Source organism: Engystomops pustulosus, chromosome 4 (assembly GCF_040894005.1).
Source record: "Engystomops pustulosus chromosome 4, aEngPut4.maternal, whole genome shotgun sequence".
NCBI lineage: Eukaryota > Metazoa > Chordata > Amphibia > Anura > Leptodactylidae > Engystomops > Engystomops pustulosus.
In genome coordinates this window covers 208,395,421-208,418,480 of record NC_092414.1, presented here as the reverse complement: position 1 = coordinate 208,418,480, position 23,060 = coordinate 208,395,421, and the positions used below count along the sequence as shown (strand labels likewise).

The 23,060-nt window shown below is 42.4% G+C and overlaps 1 protein-coding gene across 1 annotated transcript in view; it reads right to left on the bottom strand.

The window, feature by feature from the left end:
- Window positions 1-2,428: 2,428 nt before the first annotated feature.
- The window catches only part of LOC140128228 (complement C3-like), a 58,962-nt gene continuing 38,330 nt past the window's right edge, over window positions 2,429-23,060 (bottom strand). Inside the window, exons 33-41 of the mRNA XM_072149779.1 lie at window positions 22,039-22,090; window positions 20,786-20,873; window positions 19,322-19,411; window positions 12,972-13,077; window positions 12,294-12,383; window positions 12,084-12,167; window positions 9,441-9,524; window positions 9,176-9,311; window positions 2,429-2,661 (exon numbers count right to left, since the gene is read on the bottom strand). Of these exons, the coding sequence (XP_072005880.1) occupies window positions 2,520-2,661; window positions 9,176-9,311; window positions 9,441-9,524; window positions 12,084-12,167; window positions 12,294-12,383; window positions 12,972-13,077; window positions 19,322-19,411; window positions 20,786-20,873; window positions 22,039-22,090 (872 nt within the window). The 3' untranslated portion in view covers window positions 2,429-2,519. The remainder of the gene's footprint in view (window positions 2,662-9,175; window positions 9,312-9,440; window positions 9,525-12,083; window positions 12,168-12,293; window positions 12,384-12,971; window positions 13,078-19,321; window positions 19,412-20,785; window positions 20,874-22,038; window positions 22,091-23,060) is intronic.

Sequence of the window (23,060 nt, the reverse complement as noted above, 5' to 3'; positions counted from 1 at the left end):
GTTTGGTGTAGCGTATACGCCTGATGAGCCTATAATAAGGCTAAACACGTCATGTCGCAAAGCTTTTGTCTAAATGACTTATACTCATTGTACAAGAATGGATTATTTTTCTGGGATCCTGTATACACTCAAGGGATAACATAGGGACTGTATTATCCCAGGGTCAGATTCCAGTTGGGGACTCATCCGGTTAGGGGCGTGGCTCCAAGTTGAGGCTTTAGGTCAGTGGTGCGAACCTATGGCATGGGTGGCACTCAGACCCCTTTCTGTGGGCACTCAGACCATTGACCCCAGGACAGAGTTCACCAAACACTGAATCTTCCTGCAGTCCCAGGCAACTGAAGACATGCTTCTCTCAACGCTATATCGAAGCGACTCTTTATTGGCTGTTTGGAACTGCGGTAAAAGTTAGAAGTTGTTGACAGAACTGAATTATCTTTGGAGGTCGTTCTGCTGGACCCACTGTTCTTCCTGTACAGAGAGATCCTGGAGAGAAGCTACAATGATCGTCTGAATTTGCCCTCCTTCTTTCAACTGTATTGGTGGCCTCAGGCAGCAGATACGATTTACAGATGTGGAAGAACAGGTAGCAATAAGTTACTGCCATGGTGGCACTCATGGTAAATAAGTGGATTTTAGTTGCAGTTTGGGCGCTCTGTCTCTAAAAGGTTCGCCATCACAGCTTTAGGGTATTCTAGGGACACATCTTATTTAGGGTCAAATAAGGGTAAGACACTGTGATCTCTCCGTGACCCTTTCCATTAGGACCTATATATATTAGCCTCCCCTTACCTATTAGTTATACATACTTTGCACATATTTCTCGTTTAACCATTTACACATCAACGTCACTACTGACGGTTCCTCTGTGCCAATTCTGAACTCCAGGGCCTGAGATGTTATAAGGTAGGAAACCATTGTTGGGGCTACTTTGGTGAATTTTGTCATGGGCAGCCTTAGAATTTTGTGCATGGAATTAAGGGTTAAGCAAATTAGGAATAGTATTGTTCCTACCTACACTATATAAGAGTGGTGCTACTTAGGATAGACTTATCATTACTGTGTTGTGCCAAATATGCTTGGACACACGTGTGTCTATAATTCATCATATGTGTCTTTTCAAATACATGTGTTGGTTCTAGGCATCCATTTAAGAGTTTAAACCTGGTCAATTTAAAGAGATATTCCCACAAAGACAAGATTCTCAAATATACTCAGGATAACAAAATAACACATTCTCTAGTTCAGTTATTATCAAAAATGCAGCATTTCACAGATATAGGTCCAACCTGTCTCTCTGAGTCCTGGTGTATTGAAAATAGAGGCTTCCGAGCATGAAGCTCGAGTTTCAAAAAAATCCCATTCGGTGCCCGTTTCTGGAGTTTTTTACACTTTTTTATTTTTAGTGTTAAAAACAATTAAAATAAACTGTGATAAAATGACAATGAAATGGTTGTGGGAACTGCGTACGTCATCAGTCCTGGTATACACAATTTTGGTTGCCCCAGGATCCGACCATGACATTTTCTGACTTTGGGTCAAGCATAAAAGATTCTTCTCATAATTATCTTTGACTGTTTGCTTGTTGTAGAATCTCTGCCCCTCCCCCGGCCCCCTGCATTCCAAAACAAGCTCACACACAGACGCTCATAGGCACTTCCTGACGGCAAGCAGCAGTGTGAGAAGACTAAATCTACAAGCTACAGACAGATATGGTCTTTATAGCAGGCAATGGAGCTTACTTGTGTGTTATAGTTGTTGTAAATGTTGCAGTGCTAATAGTGTGTCATTGTGTGTTATATCCATCTCATCTTCTTCTATTTTTCAGATATTTGTAGAATGTTCAGAAGCTAAATAAAAGTGTAGATAAACCTGGACGCTGACAATCTAATCACATTATCAGCACATAACATCTCACAGCACAGAGGAATCATGAAGCGTCTCCTCAGCTAGTGCCCTCCCTCACTCTGGAATTTTACACTGATAATAGGAGCTAAATATATTAGAATATATCCCAATGGTGATTTGGGTGCCATTTCGTACTCAAACCTAACTGGTTGATATTTGGCTATATCCAAAGGCATTGTTCAAATGATAAACAAATGGTGAAACAGGGCCACCAGGTTGGCTACCTCCTGGTATGAGTAGAAGGTCAGGAGAAGTCAACGCAAAGCTTCAGCTTCAGGAAAAGAATGGTCATGAACAAGCGGAGCTCAAGGGAAGCAAAGTTCTTGAGAATTCAAGGATCAGGTCAAAGGTATGATGCGGGCCCCTCTCTGTCAATTACAAAAAATCTTTAGAATTTATTTAGATTCATTCTTAACCATATGCTAATCTGTAGGAAGATCACTAATGATCCTTACTTATGGCAACTCCAATATTCCCATGGAACGGACGGGTATGAAGAACAATCAATAAAGTCAAACCATTGGGTAACAATTTGCTTTATATAAGTAATAATACTAAGAAATTTGAAAGAGAATATGAAATTAGAGATGTTATGCGCAGTCCAAAATATTTTAATGGACACAGCCACGGATTGACAACTCTTCTGAAAAGTCATGGAAATCTTCACAGAGTTTAAAATATTCCGCACTCTGGCATTCCCGTTGTTTGGGCCACATCTCGATCCAAGTGTCACTGGTTATGATGTAGGAATATCTGTAGGGGAAGCCACAGAACAAATTATAATTATTAGAGTGACTAAAACACAGTTATTGGGGCACATTTACTAAGGGCCATGCGCCAGTTTTTGGTCGGACTTTGCAAACTGCTTGCACATGTATTTAGGAAGATTCTGCGCCACATTTGTGTCACAGTCAACTGTTTTGTGGAGCAGGTGCACTAGTCTTCATGCGACACAAATTTCTGCACTAAAGGGGGCGTTCCAGTGCTCAGTCGGACCGTGCTCCAGATTTAACATGCAAAGTCCGATAGAAATGTGTCGCACGAATTTGAATGTATTGTAATGTTTGTAACACCTGTGCTCAGGCTTCAACGCATCCACTGTCAATGAAGTCAGGCTGAGAATGCGCTCTTTAGTTGGATTTTGTTTCATTCTGTCCTTACGAGTCTGAAAACTGCTTTACTCCTTCCATGGCTTTCTTTTTTTTTTTTTTTTTTTGAATCAGGTATTTTTATTGAACATTTTTTATATAACAACACACCCAACGAGTACAACCTGGAGGAGAGTATGTACATATCATTACAATAAGCTCTGGTTTTATACAATAATACAAACTCAAATTATCCATGGCTTTCTTAATTGATTTCCACCACATCTGTCTGTCTCCTGAGGATTGTGTTCTGGGTCACAAACAGTTAAATCAGCAGTGATGGACAGAATCTTTCATCTTCATATTTCATCCTTTTTGCCCTGTCCTATTTGGATGCTGGTTGGGGTTCTGGCCCAATCATCTACTTGAGCATGACTAAATTTACAGATAAGTCTTATTTGGAGCTAGCTGGTATTTATCTTGAATTCTGTGTTTTGGATTCCATGACCCTTTGCCTGTTTTTTGATTATCCGTTAGCCTATTAATTCTGTACTACATTTGTGCTCTTTGTACGGACCCTTATTTTGTTGACTACTCTTCTATGTTTATAATATCCAGTATTGGAAATTGATCTCACAGTGACAGTATTTAATACTCCATTCCATGTACTGAGAAGTGGGAAAAAAAATTCCAAATACAGTGAAATTTTTGAAAAAGCGCACTTGCGCCGTTTTCTGGTGGGCATGGATTTTGCGGCTTTCACTGTACGCCCCAAATGACATGTCTACTTCATTCTTTGGATCAGTATGTTCACGGGAAACCAAATTTGTAAAGGTTTTATAATGTTTTCATATATTTACAAAAATTAAAACCTCCTGTACACATTTTTTTTATTTTTGTTTTTGTTTCATTCATCTTTATTAGGTTTTTCAATTTAAACCCATATATGAACAGTAATGCAATAAAGTCGGAATTACATGTTACAATAGTGTCAAGTAGCACTCTATTTATCCTCAATAAATGCTTTAGTAATACTTTGTCTTTGAGTCATTTCGTCTGTATGAAAACATGCTACTCTGAATATAATGGGGCAGATTTACTTACCCGGTCCATTCGCGATCCAGCAGCGCGTTCTCTGCGCTGGATTCGGGTCCGGCCGGGATTCATTAAGGCAGTTCCTCCGCTGTCCACCAGGTGGAGCTGCTGCACTGAAAAGCATCGGAACGCACTGGAGTTCACCGAGCCGGGCTGAGTTGAGGTAAGTGCAAGCTCCGCGACAGATTTTTTTTTTAAATGCGGCAGTTTTTCCGAATCCGTCGGGATTTTGTTCGGCCACGCCCCACGATTTCCGTCGCGTGCATGCCAGCGCCGATGCGCCACAATCCGATCGCGTGCAATTGGGGCAATTCAGGGGAAATCGGGAGTTAACATACAAATTCCCAATCCCTTATATACCTTACATTGTTATTGTCTCACAAGACGGGTGTGAAGTCCATGGCTCCCAAATGCATGATATTGGCTGGTGTTTTAATAAGCCATAAGCCAAACACTTCTCGTAATTGAATATAGTGTTGATTTCCCTTATGTACTCCGTTATTTTTGGAGGCTCCTCCTCTTTCCAGTGTCGGGTGATAATTATCCTTGCAATTGTAAATAGTTTACATAGTAGGATTCTTGCCGGAAAGGGGTATTCTGTTATCCCTGTGTGGAGAAGGGCTTGCGTTGCATTAGGTGTAGGCAGATGCGAGAACATTTGTGTTAGAACCTTATTTACCCCCTCCCAAAATCTTTGTATCTTAGGGCAACCCCACATTATATGGTAGAGAGAACCGTTCCCTCCGCATGATCTCCAGCAGTAGGAGGAGGAGCCAGAATTTTCTGTAATTGATCGGTTGTAAGCTACCAAAGTAATAATGTTTTAAGAAAATTTTCCACGTGTGATGTGCATTTGAGTGCTACATGAGATATCTAGATAGCCTTTTCCCATTCTAGATCTTCATATACTCTATTGAGATTAGATTCCCAATCCTGCATTGATCGTATTTTCTGGAAAATATTGCATTCAGATGCTAGGTTATAAATTGGTTTTAATCCCTTCGTTTCAGCGGATAATAATGTATGTATTTTGGGATTGTATCTCATCTCTTGTTTCAGTATATTCTCCACTGTGTGTTTTGCCCTGAGATAGAGAAATATATCTCTGCTTGGAAGTTCAAATTTCCTCTGTAAAGTTGGGAATGGTATCATTACTTGGTTATTTGTTAGCTGGGATAATACAAAGATACCCCTGTTCCTCCACTGTCTCATTGGGGCAGATTTACTTACCCGGTCCGTTCGCGATCCAGTGGTGGATTCGGGTCCGGCCGGGATTCACTAAGGTAATTCCTCCGCCGTCCACTAGGTTGCGCTGCTGCACTGAAGTTCCCCGGAGGCGCGCTGGAATGCCCTGAAATTCACCGGCCTATACCTGGTGAAGGTAAGTATAATTTTAATAATACATTTTTTTTCTTAAGTGCGGCGGTTTTTCCGAATCCGTCGGGTTTTAGTTCGGCCACGCCCCCCGATTTCCGTCGCTTGCATGCCAGCGCCGATGCGCCACAATCCGATCGCGTGCGCCAAAATCCCGGGGCAATTCAGGTACAATCGGCGCAAATCGGATATATTCGGGTAACACGTCGGGAAAACGTGAATCGGGCCCTTAGTAAATGACCCCCATTGTGTGTCTTCCAATGCTAATTTCTATCACATCAATGGGTAAGTTTACAGCTTCGGGAGAGACTTTTGATGGTGCTCTGGCATGCAGCTCCTTCCAACAGTCTGTTATTGCTTTAGTTGGGGGGGCAACCTGGTAAGTAGGGGCTATTTTCCATGTGAGGGCTAATAGTTGGCTTCTAAGAGTGAAATGTCCCGAGAGAGCCTGTTCTGCTTGAACCCATCTCTTCTTTCCACCATGCCCTGGCCCTAGATAGCACTGCGGCCTGGTAATATGCCCTAAGATCTGGTGTGCCTGTTCCTCCTGCTAATTTGTGTTTGTTTAGGGTTGTTCTGGCTATCCTTGGCTTATGGTCTTTCCATATGCACTGGAATAATATCTTGTGAGCTTGGTTGAAAAAGCTAGAGGGTATTGGGATGGGAAGAGTGTGGTACAGGTATAGCAACCTTGGAAGAAGCAACATCTTAAATGCCGCTCTTCTCCCTATCCAGGCAGTTTCTGTTTTTTGGATGCGGAGTGCTTCCGATCTGATCTGGGATAGGAGATGGATAGAATTATATTTAAATAGATGTCGTACCGAAGATGTGACTTGAAGACCTAGATATTGGATGCTATTTTCCTGCCAATCGAATATATATTCACCTTGCAATTTATTAACAAGCTTTTTGTCCATATTTAATGGTAATGCCTGCGTTTTCGCGGTATTTAATTTGTAGTATGAGATTTTACTGAATGAGTTAAAGATGGACATTACAGATTTAATTGAGGATATTGGGTCCGTCAAAGATAATATAATGTCGTCTGCATACATAGAAATGGTGTGGGTCTGTCCTCCTAGCACTATTCCTTTTATTTGTGGGGTGTTCTTAATTGGTATAGCCAAGGGCTCTAGTGATAGGATAAATATTAGCGGAGATAGCGAACACCATTGACGGGTGCCATTAGTTATATGGAAAGGGTCCAACAGATTTCCATTAACGAAAACCCTCGCTGAGGGGCTAGAATACAGAGCACGTATTCCCTGTAATATGGTACCCTTAAACCCCATTGCTTCTAGTGTCGAGAAGGCATACGACCAGTAAATTCGGTCGAACGCCTTCTCGGCGTCTAACGCCATCAGCAGGGAAGGCACTCTCTCCCTCTCTAAATGATGCACTATGTTCACAATGCGCCTTGTGTTATCCGCCCCTTGTCTTCCTTTTATGCATCCCGCTTGGTCGTGGTTGATCAGGCTAGGCAGAAAAGGCATCTACATTTAATAACGAGATGGAATGGAAATTTCGGGGCATATCTGGGGTTTCTCCCCGGCTTAGGAAGAGTCACAATCAACGCCTGTTGATTTTCCGCAGGGAGGGACCCACTAGACATGGCTTCTGATAGGAACTCTGTCATTAACTTAATTAAAGTATTTGCAAAGGCTTTATAACACTCCCCTGTTAGGCCGTCTGGACCAGGTGCCTTATTTGCGGGGGAAGTTCTGATGGCTCCGAGTACCTCACTTTCTGCTAGAGGAGAGTTTAGGATGTTCAATTGGGCTTGAGTTAAGTTTCCTAGTTTTATGCTTTGGAGGAAGTCTTGGATTTCTTGGACCTGAGGTTGGTACGTGGAGGGGTCATTCTTCAGATGCATAAAAATCTTTAAATTTGTTAGCTATATCTATTGGGTGAGTTATTTTCCCCCCTAGGTCTGGATTTTTTAGATATGCTATTTTGGATTTAGCATGCTTTGCTTTGAGCTGTGAGGCCAATAGTTTTCCTGCTTTGTGAATAGAACCACGCTTTGGTACCACGCTTTGGTTTTTTGTCATTTTTTCTCATATTCATGAAGAAGCAGAGAGCGCAGATGGTCTCTTTTTGTCCTAAGCTCCGATATCAGGGTTTCAGAGGGAGACTTTTTGTTTTGATCCTCTACTCTTTGTATGTCAGCAAGTATAGTGTTAATTTGGGACTCCCTTTTCTTTTTGGCGATATGCCCTAGTTTTATCCTTATGGCCCTAATAAACATTTTATGCGCATTCCACAATGTAGCCCTAGATTGATTTTCTGGTGGGTTTTGTATAAAGAATTTTTTTTTAATTCTGTTTCCAGGACCTTTTTGTTTTCAGGATTATTTAACAGTCTAGGACTGCAATGCAATAAGTAGGTTGTGGGGTATATTGAGTGCCCTTCCAGAGATAGAGTAATGGGGACGTGGTCCGACCACGTGATTGTTCCTATGCTCTAAATAGGGCTTCCCTATCTATAATAAACATATTGATGCGTGAATAAGTTATGGACAGTCGAGTGATATGTATAGTCGCGTTCTATACTGTGGTGTGCCCTCCACACGTCGAAGAGTTCGTTGGCTCCCCTTTCTTTCTCAAGACCTAAGTGTTGCTTTTGCTTGGGGGGGGGGGGGAGCAATCCAGAACCGGGTCACTAGTCGCATTCAAATCTCCTCCAATTATTAGTGTACCCTTTTTGTGTTTATTTACTATTCTCATTAGCTTACGTGCAAATCGGATTTGTTTGTTATTTGGTGTGTATGCCGATAAAAGGGTGTATGGGACATTATTAACTAGACAGTTGAGAATAATGGGGCAGATTTACTTACCCGGCCCATTCGCGATCCAGCGGCGCGTTCTCTGCGCTGGATTCGGGTCTTCCGGTGATTCACTAAGGTAGTTCCTCCGCCGTCCACCAGATGTTGCTGCTGCGCTGAAATTCCCCAAGGCCCGCCAGAATGCCCTGAAATTCACTGGCCTATACCTGGTGAAGGTAAGTGCAAGTTTCGCGACACATTTTTTTTTTTAATGCGGTGGTTTTTCCAAATCCGGCGGGTTTTCGTTCGGCCATGCCCCCCGATTTTCGTTGCGTGCATGCCAGCGCCGATGCGCCAAAATCCGATCGTTGTCAACTACAGCTTATGGTAGGCTGAGCAATTAGGCAGGGATAGCTAGAAAGGAGGTTTTAGACATAAGGCTCATTGTTCTTGTCTGTCCTTCCAGTTTATCCACTGCATTACAATTATAATTTTTCTATATAATACAATTTTTGAAAATGGAAATTTTATACTGCCAAATGATTGTATTTTTTTTGTGCTTATTTTTGTTAAACTATGAAAAAAATCTGTGGAAGAGTTAAATTTGTTTTAGTAGTTTTCATATTAATTTATTTTAATCTTCATTTAAAAAAGATTAAAAAAATAATTTTAATGTTTATCAAAATTTATTTGTAAATTTGTGTTTATTTTTTTTAATTTTTTTTACTAAAATCCCCTGGGAATAATTATATAACACCACAAAGTGCATTGCCTTGTCTGTGCAGTCTTCTGTGCAGTTGTTAAGGGCATATATATATATATATATATATATATATATATATATATATATATATATATATATATATTATTATTTTTATTTTTTTTTTTTCTTGGTCATGAATCCTAATTATCATATTCATAACTTATTATTTTTACAGCAACTTACCTAGACCCAGTCATCCATAGGTCTTTGATCACTCCCCAGATCAGATAGTCTTGGCCTATCTTCAGGTTTAAGGCTTTATTACATTTGGCGTGACTGATAAAATGGCGCTCCTGATCGAGAACATCTATATCCGTACCTGGGAAAGTTGGAAAATAATATATTATATATATATTATTATTTTGCATATAATATTAATTTCATAAAAGAAAATGAAAATACAAAATAATATATAAATATTTGTAAATATAAATCAAATGTAACTTACCGATTTTAATAACTGTGATAATTTTCATAACATAAATATAATAGTTATCTCCCTTCTGAATGGAGGTGAGTGTGGTCTTAAAAACTGTAATAAATGTTAAATAAATCAATAAGATTTGATGACCTTCTCGTGACATGCCGCAGCTGAATCTGAAATAAAACATCTATCAACTTTGAAAGCAGTTTTGTTAAAAGAAATCCTCTATTACTATTGGTAAGTAGCTTTTATGCAGAACTATTTGGGTTAGTTATCATTGGTTTTCCTGGGCTTTCTTGGCATAAAAAAGTCAAAGGTCATGGGCAAAAGTTTTGAGAATGACAGAAAGTCTCCTGCATCAGGTTTTATAATGGCAATTTGCATAAACTCCAGAATGTTATAAAGAGTGATCACCTTAATAGCAATTCATTGCAAAGTTAATATTTGTCTAGAAAATGAACTTTTTCCCCAAAAACACATTTCAACTTCATTGCAGGCGCCTTAAAAGGAGCAGCTAACATGGTGTCAGTGATGTCTATAGTAACACAGGTGTGGATGCTGATGAGGGCTGGAGATAAATCTGTCATGATTAAGTACAAATCACACCACTGGACACTTTACAAGGAGACTGGTGCTTGGCATCATTGTTTCTCTTCTGTTAACCATGGATATCTCTAAAGAAACGCGTGCAGTCATCATTGTACTGCACAAAACTGGCCGAACAGGGAAGAGTATCGCAGCGAGAAAGATTGCACCTCAGTCACCAATCTATCACATCATCAAGGAATTCAAGGAGAGAGATTCCATTGTTGCATAACAGGCTCCAGGGCTCCCAAGAAGGACCAGTAAGTGCCAGGACCATCTCTTAAAAGTGTTTCAGCTTGGGGAATCGGCTAACAGCAGGCAGCTGTGAGTGTATCTGCATGCACTGTGAGACTGCGGAGACTCTTGGAGCAAGGCCAGGTGTCCAGGAGGGCAGCAAAGAAGACACTTCTCTCCAGAAAAAACATCAGGGACAGACTGATATTCTGCAAAAGGTACAGGGAGTGGACTGCTGAGGACTGGGGAAAGTCATTTTCTCTGATGAATCCCCTTTCCGATTGTTTGGAACATCTGGAAATCAGCTTGTTGGGAGAAGACAAGGTGAGTGATACGACCAGTCTTGTCTCCTGCCACCTGTAAAGCCTCCTGCAACCATTCATGTGTGGGGCGGCTTGTCATCCAAGGGAATCGGCTTTCTCACAATCTTGCCTAAAAACACATCCATGTATAAAGAATGGGACCAGAATGTCCTCCAGGAGCAACTTCTCCCAACCGTCCAAAAGCAGTTTGGTGATCAACAATGCCTTTTCCAGCATGATGGAGCACCTTGCCATAAAGCAAAATGTGATAGCTAAATGGCTCAGGGAACAAGACATAGAGATTTTGGCCCATGGCCTGGAAACTTCCCAGATCTTAATCCCATTGAGAACTTGTGGTCAATCATCAAGAGACGGACAAACAAAAACCAACAAATTGCAGCATTGATTGTGCAAGAATGGACGGCTATCAGTCAGGATTTGGTCCAGAAGGTGAGTGAGAGCTGCCAGGGAGAATTGCAGAGGTCCTGAAGAAGAAGGGTCCACACTGCAAATACTGACTTGCTGCATTAACTCCTTCTAACTGCCAGTAAAAGGTTTTGTTACTCATAATATGACTGCACTTGTATTTCTGTATGTGATAAAAACATCTGACAAACCAGAGGGCAACAGATCATGTGACAATATAATATTTGTGTCATTCTCAAAACCTATGAGCATGACTGTATAAGTAGTCCTATTGAAGTTTCTGGATACTTTTCACTGCTAAAAAGTCTCACAGGACTATTTACACCTCTTCATTAATCTGGTGTAAACATAGAACTACTGGAGCACGACGCAAAGCCATATTCATGACTTGGGACTTTTGCAGAAAGTTTCATAAAAAGTCTCCTAGTCACTCCAGTCCACTGCTGGTCTATGTGATGAGACTTTTTATGCATTTTGAGACTTTTTTGGGACTTTTTGAAAAAAAATCCCAATTTTAAAGTAGACCATAAGAACATTTATTAAAGGGCCAAAGCTACTTGAATCTGATGGGCAGCAAAGCTCCAAAATAGACAAATAACTGTCCCAAGGATCTGTCTTATGTGTCTGTTGAAGAGAATTTCCGATGTGTGGAGTATACATGCAAAGCTCCAAAATAGACATAGAACAATCCCAAGGATCCGTCTAATGACAAATAACCCCATATGTGTCTGTTGAAGAGAATTTCCCATGTGTGGTCATGTGTGGTCTATTCATTCATACTGTCTTATAAATCAAGTCTAGGTAGAAGTTAAACCCAAGGCCCTGTATGTCTTAATGACTCAATGAGGGGAATTGATCTCCTCATTTTTTGGTTTATTGTACTACTTTTTGAGGCCGTCTTGTCAAAGTCTCAACTGAGACAAAAAAGTCTACAGAATTAGTAAAAGTAACCAGACAACCGGGTGATAAATCTCCAGAAATGGTCCTCAGCCATAGCAGATTGCAGCATCTATTTAAGATTTTGCACCGGGGCCGAGGACTTTTGAGTTCAAGAGGTTATCAAGGAATTTGTGGCCTATCCTCAGACTATTATTTATTATTAGGATAAAAGTTATCTCACCGTAATCCACACTGGTTTCACAAGCTTTCTGTAGACGAATAAGAGCAGTCACTTCATCCAGTTTTTGTTGCAATAAACAATTAGCTGAAAAAAAAGTTCAAAAGCGACCATAAAAAAACTCAATATGAATTTGAATTAATCAAAATCCAGATACGTCAGCTCTACCATATGGTAAAACCGTTAATTTCATACATTATTCCATCCAATTACCTTCTGCACAGCGACACACATCTCCGGTACAGATCTTCCCCAGGAGTTTGCTGTCCTCCGACACGTGGTAGAATTTGGTACAACGGTTTTCTGTTGGGTAGAAGAATCGTTACAAAAAGTGTCATAATCATCGTAGAGGTCGACTGATGATTACATGGGCTTAAAAAATTGTACCATATTAACGGGGTTTTGTCATCAGTCTCTTTTTGCAAGTAAAGATACCCCACCATTCAACTGCCCAACTCCAACAGGAAGTTGTGGGCGGCTGAAGAAGAGCAGAGTCTGTATTTTTTGGTTGCTTGTCTCTCTGATAATGGGAATATTTTAAATACCATAATACTTGTAAATCATTTTTTTTTGTCAGTAATGAGGTGAATCTGGATCTATTTATGAATCAAATCTAACAAAATACTCTTCCAAGTCTCTCATCGAAGTGACCATAAGATCACACCCTTAGGTAAAACATCCATGAAGTTAAGCCGTAGAATAAGAGCATAATTAAAAAAATTAAAAAAAAATGTATTATAAAAATCTTAACAAAAAGTTTCTTAAAATCTTTTAATTTTAATTTTGCAAGATTTTATAAAATTACTAAGATGAGGGACCAAAGAAGCCTTTTCCATGCTTTAACTACAGGATAAGTGGTAGCTAGAGAGGGTATTGTGAGTCGGCTCTTACCTGGGGTGTAATAGTCATACACTGTGACCGATCCAGGCTGGATAAGTCCTACTTCAAAGTACTGGTGAAGGTTGAATTTCACACAGTCCTCCTCCTTATGGGAAATCTATGAGGAATAACATGAGGGAATTTGTTTATGTACCCAGTGTATGTGGGTCCCATATTTTGGGCCTGAACTTACAGCAGTTTCCCAATGTAACAGCTTTGATATTCATTTAAAAAGACATAGGGAGACAAGAAAGGGTTGAGGTCATCCTTTTTCCTGCAATGCTGTGATTGCCAGTTATGGGACCGTTCCTTTCATACATTTGGGCCCTAACACCCATTAACTCTGCCCACTCCCACCACTGACTCCCCCCACTGCTACACTAGGCATTCAACTCTATCTGCATCATCACTGTTCCCCTACTGCAGCTATCATTCCATCCGCCGACACCACCGCACACAGCAGCAGCAGAGGAAGAAGAGAAGAGGAGATCTGCTAGTGAAAGGTGAAAGGTTTTTACCTGTTTTTTATTTTATTTTTTTTTTATTACCTAAAACAAGGAAAGGAGTAGGAGAGGGCCACAAGATGAGGGGGCACAATAGGAATGGCAGATGCGAGAGACACAATATGAGGGAGGTTGATGGAGTCAAAATATGAAGGGGAGATTGTGGTCCACAATATGAAGGAAAGATGGGGAACCACAATATGATAGGGAGGTTAGAGAGGGACACAATATGAGGGGGAGCATAGAGGGGGGCATAATATAAGGGGTGATGAGAGGCCACAAGATGTGGGGGAGAATAGAGTGGCCACTCAGTCCGACCCTGCATTTGCTGATGTCAGGTTCGCTAGGGAGATTGCTGGGACTTCTGGTTCTTCTGGTGGTGCCAGCAGCGTTCTCCGTACCCCGGCGCGTATCCGCGCAAACTCCACCTCTCGTCCTGGGCAGCGGCTGCTAAGATCTCGCGCTGTCTAGGAGGGGCTGGGACTTTGAACCTCTGCTTGGTGCCTGGTTATTCTGCACCGTGAGGGGTTAATTCCCAGGAACTGTCCAGCTCCTATCAGATTCTGGAGGTGGAGTTCTGGCTGCATAAATTGCAGCTTCACAAGTCTCCAGTGCCAGTGTTTGAAAATCCTTTCTCCACCTGGTTGCTGCTCGTTTGTATTGCTCAGTATCTGTATCTATATTGTTGTTAACTCGGCTAGTTTAGGACTTTGACTCTTGCTTACTGATTCTGCTTTTGACGTTCCCTCTAGTTGTGACTCCGGCTTGTTTACGATTCTTTTATGTTCTATGTTTGTCAGTCTGTTTGTATTTTCCCTTATCCACACTTACTCAGTATATTCCGAGTCTTCAAGTAGTCGCCCCACGGTTTAGCGTGGGGGGGCTATAGGAAGGGACAGAGGTTGGGGTAAGCTCAGGGCACACTATCCCCTGTCTTTTGTGTACCCTATCCTAACAGAAACACTGGCCTCACATAGGTCTGCATCCTGTATCCGACCTGCTACATTCTCTCCTTCCATGGAGCCTTTGTCAGCTGTGGTCGCTCAGGTCCAGACCCTAACTCAGCTTGTTCAGGATCTAGCTTCCCGTCTCCAAATTCAGGAATCTATGCAGGTTCCACGGCAGACATCACCGCAGGATCCACTGCCACCCACGCCTGAACCTAAGGTTCCTCTCCCTGACGTGTTTTTTGGTGACCGTAAGAAATTTTTTTCATTTCGGGAGGGCTGTAAACTTTACTTTTCTTTACGCCCTCGTTCATCGGGCACAGAGATTCAAAGGGTGGGCGTGGTAATTTCCCTGTTGCGTGGGGATCCGCAAAATTGGGCTTTTTCTCTCCCACCTGACTCTCCATCCCGTTCTTCTCTTGACGCTTTTTTTTCTGCTTTAGGCCAGATTTATGACGAACCTGACCGTCGAGCACTTGCAGTTTCCCACCTTAGATCTCTGTGTCAGGGAAAACGGACAGCAGAAGATTATTGTGCCCAGTTCAGACAGTATGTGACTGACTCGCAATGGAATGACTGCGCCCTAAAAGACCAATTTATGTCCGGACTGTCAGACCGAGTACAGGACTTAGTCTTAGCTTATGCCGAGCCTCAGACATTAGATGATGCTATGACTCTGGTCATCCGAGTTGATCGTCGCCTAAGATCCAGGCGATCACCTCGGGTGTCCTCGGACTGTCAGCCAGCGGCCAGTCCGTCTCCAGGTAGTCCAGAATTGGAATCCATGGAGCTGGATAGCATCTCTCCTGCACAGCGGAAGCAACATCGAATAAAACGCCATCTTTGTTTCTACTGTGGAAGTCCTGATCATCAGATCAACACCTGTTCCAAGAGGCAGCAGCAGGAAAACTTCCGCTCCTAAGCAGTAGTCGGGGGGACTGCTTAGGAGCTCAGGTACTCCCTATTGTGTCTAGAATGTATTTACCTTGTACGGTTAAGTTTCAGTCTGTTTCCTGCACTGGTCGCGCCTTTTTGGATTCAGGTGCTGCGACTAATTTAATCGATTATAATTTTGTCTCTCAGTTTTGCATGTCATTGATTCCATTGTCCACTCCTATCCAGATGTCGGGTGCGGATTTGACCCCTCTACAGGCAGGGTTGATCAAATTCCGAACCCCGCAGATAAAGCTTATGGTAGGAGCTATGCATGAAGAATGGTGTTCTTTCCTAGTTATGGAAAACCTGTCTGAAAATGTCATTCTTGGTCTACCCTGGCTCCGGATCCATAATCCGGTAATTAATTGGGAAACTCTGGAGCTGGTTCATTGGGGTCCTCTCTGTAAGGAACACCTGACCAGAGTTTCACTATGTACAGTAGTGACGGAAGATCAAAGTCTTCCAGGTTTTCTCTCTGACTACTCAGATGTGTTTTCAAAACCCTTGTCCCAAGTCCTTCCTCCTCACAGGGAGTTTGATTGTAAAATTGACCTTCTTCCTGATGCTAGATTGCCAAAGGGTCGTATATATAACTTGTCGGTGCCAGAACGGGAGGCACTGAAGAGTTATATTGAGGAGAGTTTGGCAATCGGACATATTCGTCCCTCTGAGTCGCCCACTGGGGCCGGGTTCTTTTTTGTTGAGAAAAAAGATGGTGGTTTACGGCCGTGTATTGATTATCGAGAATTAAATAAGATAACGGTAAAAAACTCAGGTCCCCTCCCCTTGATCCCGGATCTCTTAAATCAGGTTTCTGGGGCCCAAGTTTTCTCTAAATTAGATCTCAGAGGGGCTTATAACCTGATTCGGGTCCGAGAAGGGGATGAGTGGAAAACCGCATTTAATACACCTTTGGGGCACTTTGAATACCTGGTTATGCCCTTTGGTTTGAGTAATGCCCCAGCGGTTTTTCAAGGCTTTATGAACTCCATCTTTCATGATTACATCGGTGTGTTTATGGTGGTGTATCTAGACGATATTTTGATTTTTTCTCCTGATATGGTTTCTCACCAGCAACATCTCCGCCAAGTACTTACCAGGTTGCGCAAAAACCACCTCTTCGCTAAGCTGGAAAAGTGTGTTTTTTGCGTCCAGAAGGTTTCCTTCTTAGGTTATGTTGTGACTCCCTCTGATGTACAGATGGATCCGAGTAAGGTTCAGGCGCTCACGGACTGGGTTCGGCCTACCAATCTTAAGGCCCTACAACGATTTTTAGGTTTCGCTAACTATTATCGGAACTTTATAAAGAACTTTTCTGTGATCGCCAAACCCCTCACGGATCTAACCCGTAAGGGTGCTGATCCAAACAACTGGTCCCCTGCCGCTTGCTCAGCGTTTGAAACTTTAAAAGCGGCATTCTCGTCAGCCCCAGTTTTGGTTCAACCTGACCTCTCTCTACCGTTTGTTGTGGAGGTTGATGCCTCCGAGGTAGGAGTAGGTGCAGTGTTGTCTCAGGGGTCCTCCACTCTCACCAGACTGAGGCCCTGTGCATATTTCTCTAGAAAGTTTTCCTCTTGTGAGAGGAATTATGATATTGGTAATCGAGAGCTCCTTGCCATTAAGTGGGCATTTGAAGTCTGGCGACACTTTTTGGAAGGAGCTCTTCATCCGATAACTGCTCACAGATCATAAGAACTTAGTATATTTGGATACTGCTAAGCGTTTGAACTCACGTCAGGCTAGGTGGGCCTTGTTTTTCTCTCGCTTTAATTTTGTGGTCACCTACCGACCTGGGTCAAAAAATGTGAAGGCTGATGCCTTGTCCCGTAGCTTCGGGACTCCTGAGCTTCCAGCGACTACGGACAGTAATATTTTGTCTCCAGGTGTTGTGTTGGCAGCTGTCTCCTCCCACCTCTCCTCTCAAATTTTAGCAGGACAAAAATCTGCACCCAAAGACCTTCCGGAAGGCAAATTATTTGTTCCTCTTTCTTGTCGTTTGAGAGTGTTGGAGGAGACGCATTGCTCGGTATTGGCAGGTCATCCGGGAATGCGGAGTACCTTGGATCTCTTAAAGAGAAGTTACTGGTGGCCTCACATGACTAATAATGTGCACGCATTTGTCCAAGCCTGTCAGGTCTGTGCGCGAGGAAAGACTCCCAGGAGACGTCCTGAGGGGCCTCTTCTTCCGCTTCCAGTTCCCACCAGGCCATGGTCTAAAGTGTCAATGGATTTTGTCACTGATCTGCCAGCATCTCAAGGCTATACAGTGATTTGGGTGGTAGTGGACCGTTTCTCCAAGATGGGACACTTTGTTCCATTAAAAAAGTTACCTTCAGCTGAAGAATTGGCTGATTTGTTTATACAGAATATTGTACGCCTCCATGGTATACCAGATGATATTGTGTCTGATAGGGGCGTACAATTTGTTTCCAAATTTTGGCGAGCATTTTGTTCTAGACTGGAAGTTAATCTGTCGTTCTCCTCAGCGTTTCATCCTGAGTCTAATGGTCAGTCCGAGAGAATGAATCAGGAAATGATTCAATATCTGCGACTCTTTGTCTCGGACAGTCAGGACCAGTGGGTGAAATTCCTTCCGTTGGCAGAATTTGCTATTAATAACCACTGTAGTTCGTCCACACAGGTATCTCCGTTTTTCTGCAATTATGGTTTTCATCCTCGTTTCTCTTTTTCATCTGTGCCTGTCTCTAATATTCCTCGAGCGGAAGCTATTGCATCCAAGTTGCGCTCGCTCTGGTCACAAGTTCGGGAGAATATTCGGAGGGCACAAAATTCTATGGTCCAACAGACTGAAAGAAGGCGCACTAACTCTGATTCGTTTGTGGTGGGGGATAAAGTGTGGTTATCCACGAAAAACCTTAAATTGAAGGTCCCCTCTTTGAAGTTTGCGCCCAGGTTTGTGGGTCCGTTTGTTGTTACTCATATGGTTAACCCGGTTTCCTTTAAGATTACACTTCCAGCAGGGTGGCGGGTCCATAACACCTTCCATAAGAGTCTTTTGAAGCGGTATGTTGAGCCTGTTTTGCCTCTTCCTGACCCTCCTTCTCCATCTATTGTGGAGGGGAATCTGGAATTTGAAGTGGAAAAAGTGGTGAATTCCAGATGGGTAGGTAACTCCCTGCAGTACCTGGTCCATTGGAAGGGTTTTGGTCCTGAGGATAGGTCTTGGGTTCCGGCTAGAGATGTTCATGCTCCACGGTTGCTCAGGTTGTTTCATCAGGCCAACCCTCAGAAGCCATCTTTAAGATCTAGGGGTCCGAAGGCCCCCCGTCAGGGGGGGGTACTGTCAGGTTCGCTAGGGAGATTGCTGGGACTTCTGGTTCTTCTGGTGGTGCCAGCAGCGTTCTCCGTACCCCGGCGCGTATCCGCGCAAACTCCACCTCTCGTCCTGGGCAGCGGCTGCTAAGATCTCGCGCTGTCTAGGAGGGGCTGGGACTTTGAACCTCTGCTTGGTGCCTGGTTATTCTGCACCGTGAGGGGTTAATTCCCAGGAACTGTCCAGCTCCTATCAGATTCTGGAGGTGGAGTTCTGGCTGCATAAATTGCAGCTTCACAAGTCTCCAGTGCCAGTGTTTGAAAATCCTTTCTCCACCTGGTTGCTGCTCGTTTGTATTGCTCAGTATCTGTATCTATATTGTTGTTAACTCGGCTAGTTTTGGACTTTGACTCTTGCTTACTGATTCTGCTTTTGACGTTCCCTCTAGTTGTGACTCCGGCTTGTTTACGATTCTTTTATGTTCTATGTTTGTCAGTCTGTTTGTATTTTCCCTTATCCACACTTACTCAGTATATTCCGAGTCTTCAAGTAGTCGCCCCACGGTTTAGCGTGGGGGGGCTATAGGAAGGGACAGAGGTTGGGGTAAGCTCAGGGCACACTATCCCCTGTCTTTTGTGTACCCTATCCTAACAGCTGAATTCTCTTTCCATATGACCTCATGATCTAATGACTAATTCTTACCCGGTCAATGTACAGAATCAATGTCCCTTTATCAAATGCTCCTTTGTTGATCTCGAAGTTGGAGATATATCGGTCCACTCCTTTCTTAAGCTGTAAATAAAGGAAATGTTCTCTTCTTAATAATGTTAATCACCTTAATGTAATAGGTTTAACATTAAAGGGAACCTGTCACCAGGGACCTCATTTTCACTAAAGACAGGTTACAGAAGCTTTCTGCTTTCTCTAAGTATTTGCATTACAATTTAATTCTGTGTTATAACTTAACTTGCACCCTGACAGAATCATCTGTGAAGTCCCAGGGGTTGGGTTTTGGTTTGAATGCATCTCAAAAAACAACACATGACTTGACTTTGCTGCAGACTGCTCAGCTCTTGACCCCCACCTTTGTGCTCCTATATAGCTCCTCCCCCACTGATGTCAGGCTGTGAGCACTGTGAAGGAGCAGGAGGGAGGAGCTGTACAGGAGCACAAAGGTGGAGTTTTAAAGCTGAGGACTCTGCAGCACAGACAAGTCACGTGTTGTTTTTTGAGATTTATCCAAACCAAAGCCCAACCCCGGGGACTACACAGAGGATTCTGTCAGGAAGCAGGTAAGTTAAATCACACTATTATATTGTAATGCAAACAATTAGAGGGAGAATATTTTCACTGCAGGTGTCATGGGCTTCAAATCCTATCTTTAGTGAAAATGAGTTTCTTGGTGAAAGTTCTCTTTAATTTATGGATTAGGACATATGTGTTCATTGGGGGCTCACTACAGGACTTCCTACCATAGCGACTCTATTTGAACTCAAGAGTTATACATTTGTAGTCATCCATCTAACCCATTATTTGAAATAAGTCTGATCCAATCGAGTCCGAGGTCAGATTCCATTTATTCTAAATACAAAGTGTCTTGATTGGACTAAAAAGGTTAGATTGACACTTTGCGGTGATCTAGAACTGTGCAAACTGCATACAAATTATGTAAAAGAATAATCCATGAATAAGTAATGATTGCTCATCCTAAGAATAGGAAATTAATAGTTGATTGTGGGGGGGGGGATCAGCTACACACAACATGCACACATCAGCAGGACTTAGAGCCAGAAGTAGTTGTGTTCATGTAGCAGCCAGTCACTGTAACTATAGCAGCAGATGCCATTCTGGTCATCTTTCTGCTATTCTGACCTGGATGATGGTTTGAGTGATTGGTATGGTACGAGCATTATTTTCAAAAATCAAATTGAAAGTGAAGGGGTTAATCCTCACTGCACATAGCTGTGTAAACCAACACAAGGACATTAGATGTGAGCTCATAGGCCTACACTTTACAGGCTGGAATGTGGATCTCTGTAGGAGGTAGCTTTGCAGCCTGCTTCTTTACCAACTAATCAGAATTTCTTAATAAAGTATTCTTAAAAAATGTTTTTAAAACACACACGACCGTTACACTTTAATGTTTTTGACCTGATTGAACCTTACCCTATTAAGGTCATTTATATCTGGTGCAAAACCAGTCATCATAGAGATATCCAGGATGGACATGGTGGCGTCATGGTTCTGAAGAAATCTGCAAACGCATAAATGGAAAATGTTAATCCGGCCAATATGCAAATTACTTACACCTCAAATCAATGTATTCCATTGATCATCCACAGTGATCCAACCCTTTAAGTCAAGGTCCAATAAGCATTACGATAACTTTGCATCCAGGAAACCATAAACTTAAAATGTATTTCTTCTATAGACCTGATTATCTACTTGGTGGATCATTATTGTTGTCCAGGATTCCACCCCAATCCACCGGTGAAATGTAGCCTGATGAAGTCATCAAGACTAAGACACTATTGCTGTGGCTGATAGATGAGCGTCCTCGATATGGATTATTACTTGTATTCATTGTAATCCTGAGAGCCCTAACAAAATGATCAAAGGTTCAACCTTGAGGAAATTACTACGATAATCGATGGACGTCATTCCTCCATATTTGTAGTCCTTCAGTAGGGTACATACAGCACTGTAACATGTTGTCCATCTCTATCTTCACATGTACTGAGATAATATATAGTACCTTAGGTACAATTCATATATACTGATATAATATAGCAAGGCCCAGGTCTTTATCCATCCCGGAATAGTCCTGGCACCATGACCGGAGGGTCCTTGCCAAGACTCAAAGACCAATAAGGTAATGAGGTAAAGAGTCCAAACAGAACGGGACTTATTTACTAAGGGTCACAGATCGCACTTCTGTCCGACTGTTCATCTTTTTCGGGGATTGCACGGCTTGGACAAGTATGTAACATGGGTCTGCACTGGGATTCTGTCACATACAATCGGATTATGATGCGACTGCGCTGCTTCCATGCGACAGAAATCTGGGGGCGGCCATCGGATGATCCGACTGATTCGGACTGAGCGCAGGATTTAACTTTTAAATTGTGTCACAAGCCCAAGCACATACATGCACCAGGAAGAAGAAGGTGAACTCCATCGGACTTGAGCGGGGAAGCGACACATGCAGGATATCGGGCGCACAATCTCAGTGAATCGCGGAAGAGTGCATTATGGTCAGACAATGCACTTTTGGGAACTCCAGCGGCCGGGTAAGTAAATGTTCCCCAGTGTCTGATTTTTTGCTCTTCACAAAATCATTGCTAACCTTATCCATGTATGTAGCGGCACACACCAGACTGACACTCACATGACCAGTATTTGCAAATGATGACACATACCTTGTACAAATGGTGATGGAAACTGTAGACTTGGCCTCAGCAGGTTTTTTCACTGTGTATGAAATTGGGAATATGAATGATATCTTCTATCATTTCAGTCAATAACTGCTTAAAACGCGGAATCTGACAAGTTTCTAGGGATATAATATTTAAAGGGCATCGACCACAAGGATGAACGATTGTCAACCAAGCACACTGACATACAAAGTCAAAATATTAATGTTTACATAGTCTTAGGTACATTCACACCAACGTATGGGGGGCATATATACGGCCGATGTATATACAACGTATATACATCCCCCATACACTGTACAGGAGAGGTACAGAGCAGCACACATGCGGCACTGTACCATTCTGTAGTCCAGAAAAGATGGGACCTATCTCTGACGGAATACGGCGCCGTGCACCATATATTCCTATGAAGAGGGCTGGGGGTGAGCAGCGCGACCAGCGGCGACATCGTGTGAATGTAGACTGGTTTCTTCCCAAATACTGCCTTACATTTTATAGAAAAAACAGTGGTTGTTATAGATCATCCACCACCTGGATGAAGGATTGTAAACCCAGCACACTGACATACTGGTGTATGCCCTCGCTATTATTCTCAAAGGAATGGGAAGGATCCTAGCTTGGCAGGTTTTTACAAATTACTCAAGTTGGGGCTAACCTTACCTTGATTCATTTATACTTTTTATATGAAATTTAGGAATAAAAGTTAAATTTTATCTACTTGAATATGGTAAAATGGGCCGAAGGATAGCCCCCTGTTCAGTAATGCCTTCACTGATAGGATCTCTCTCTTATTTCATTGACATCTATGGAGCCCAAAGCTGCTCAGGCTCATTTACATCATCAGTGCCCAAACTTCAACCCAAAACCCCCCTTATTTATCGTGAGGTGCCAATCAAAAATTAAAGCAGTAACTTATTGCTCCCTGTTCAACAACCTTCAATCAGATTGGCCTCCTGAGGACACCAACACAGTAGAAAGACGGAAAATGTTCATCATTTTAGCTTCTT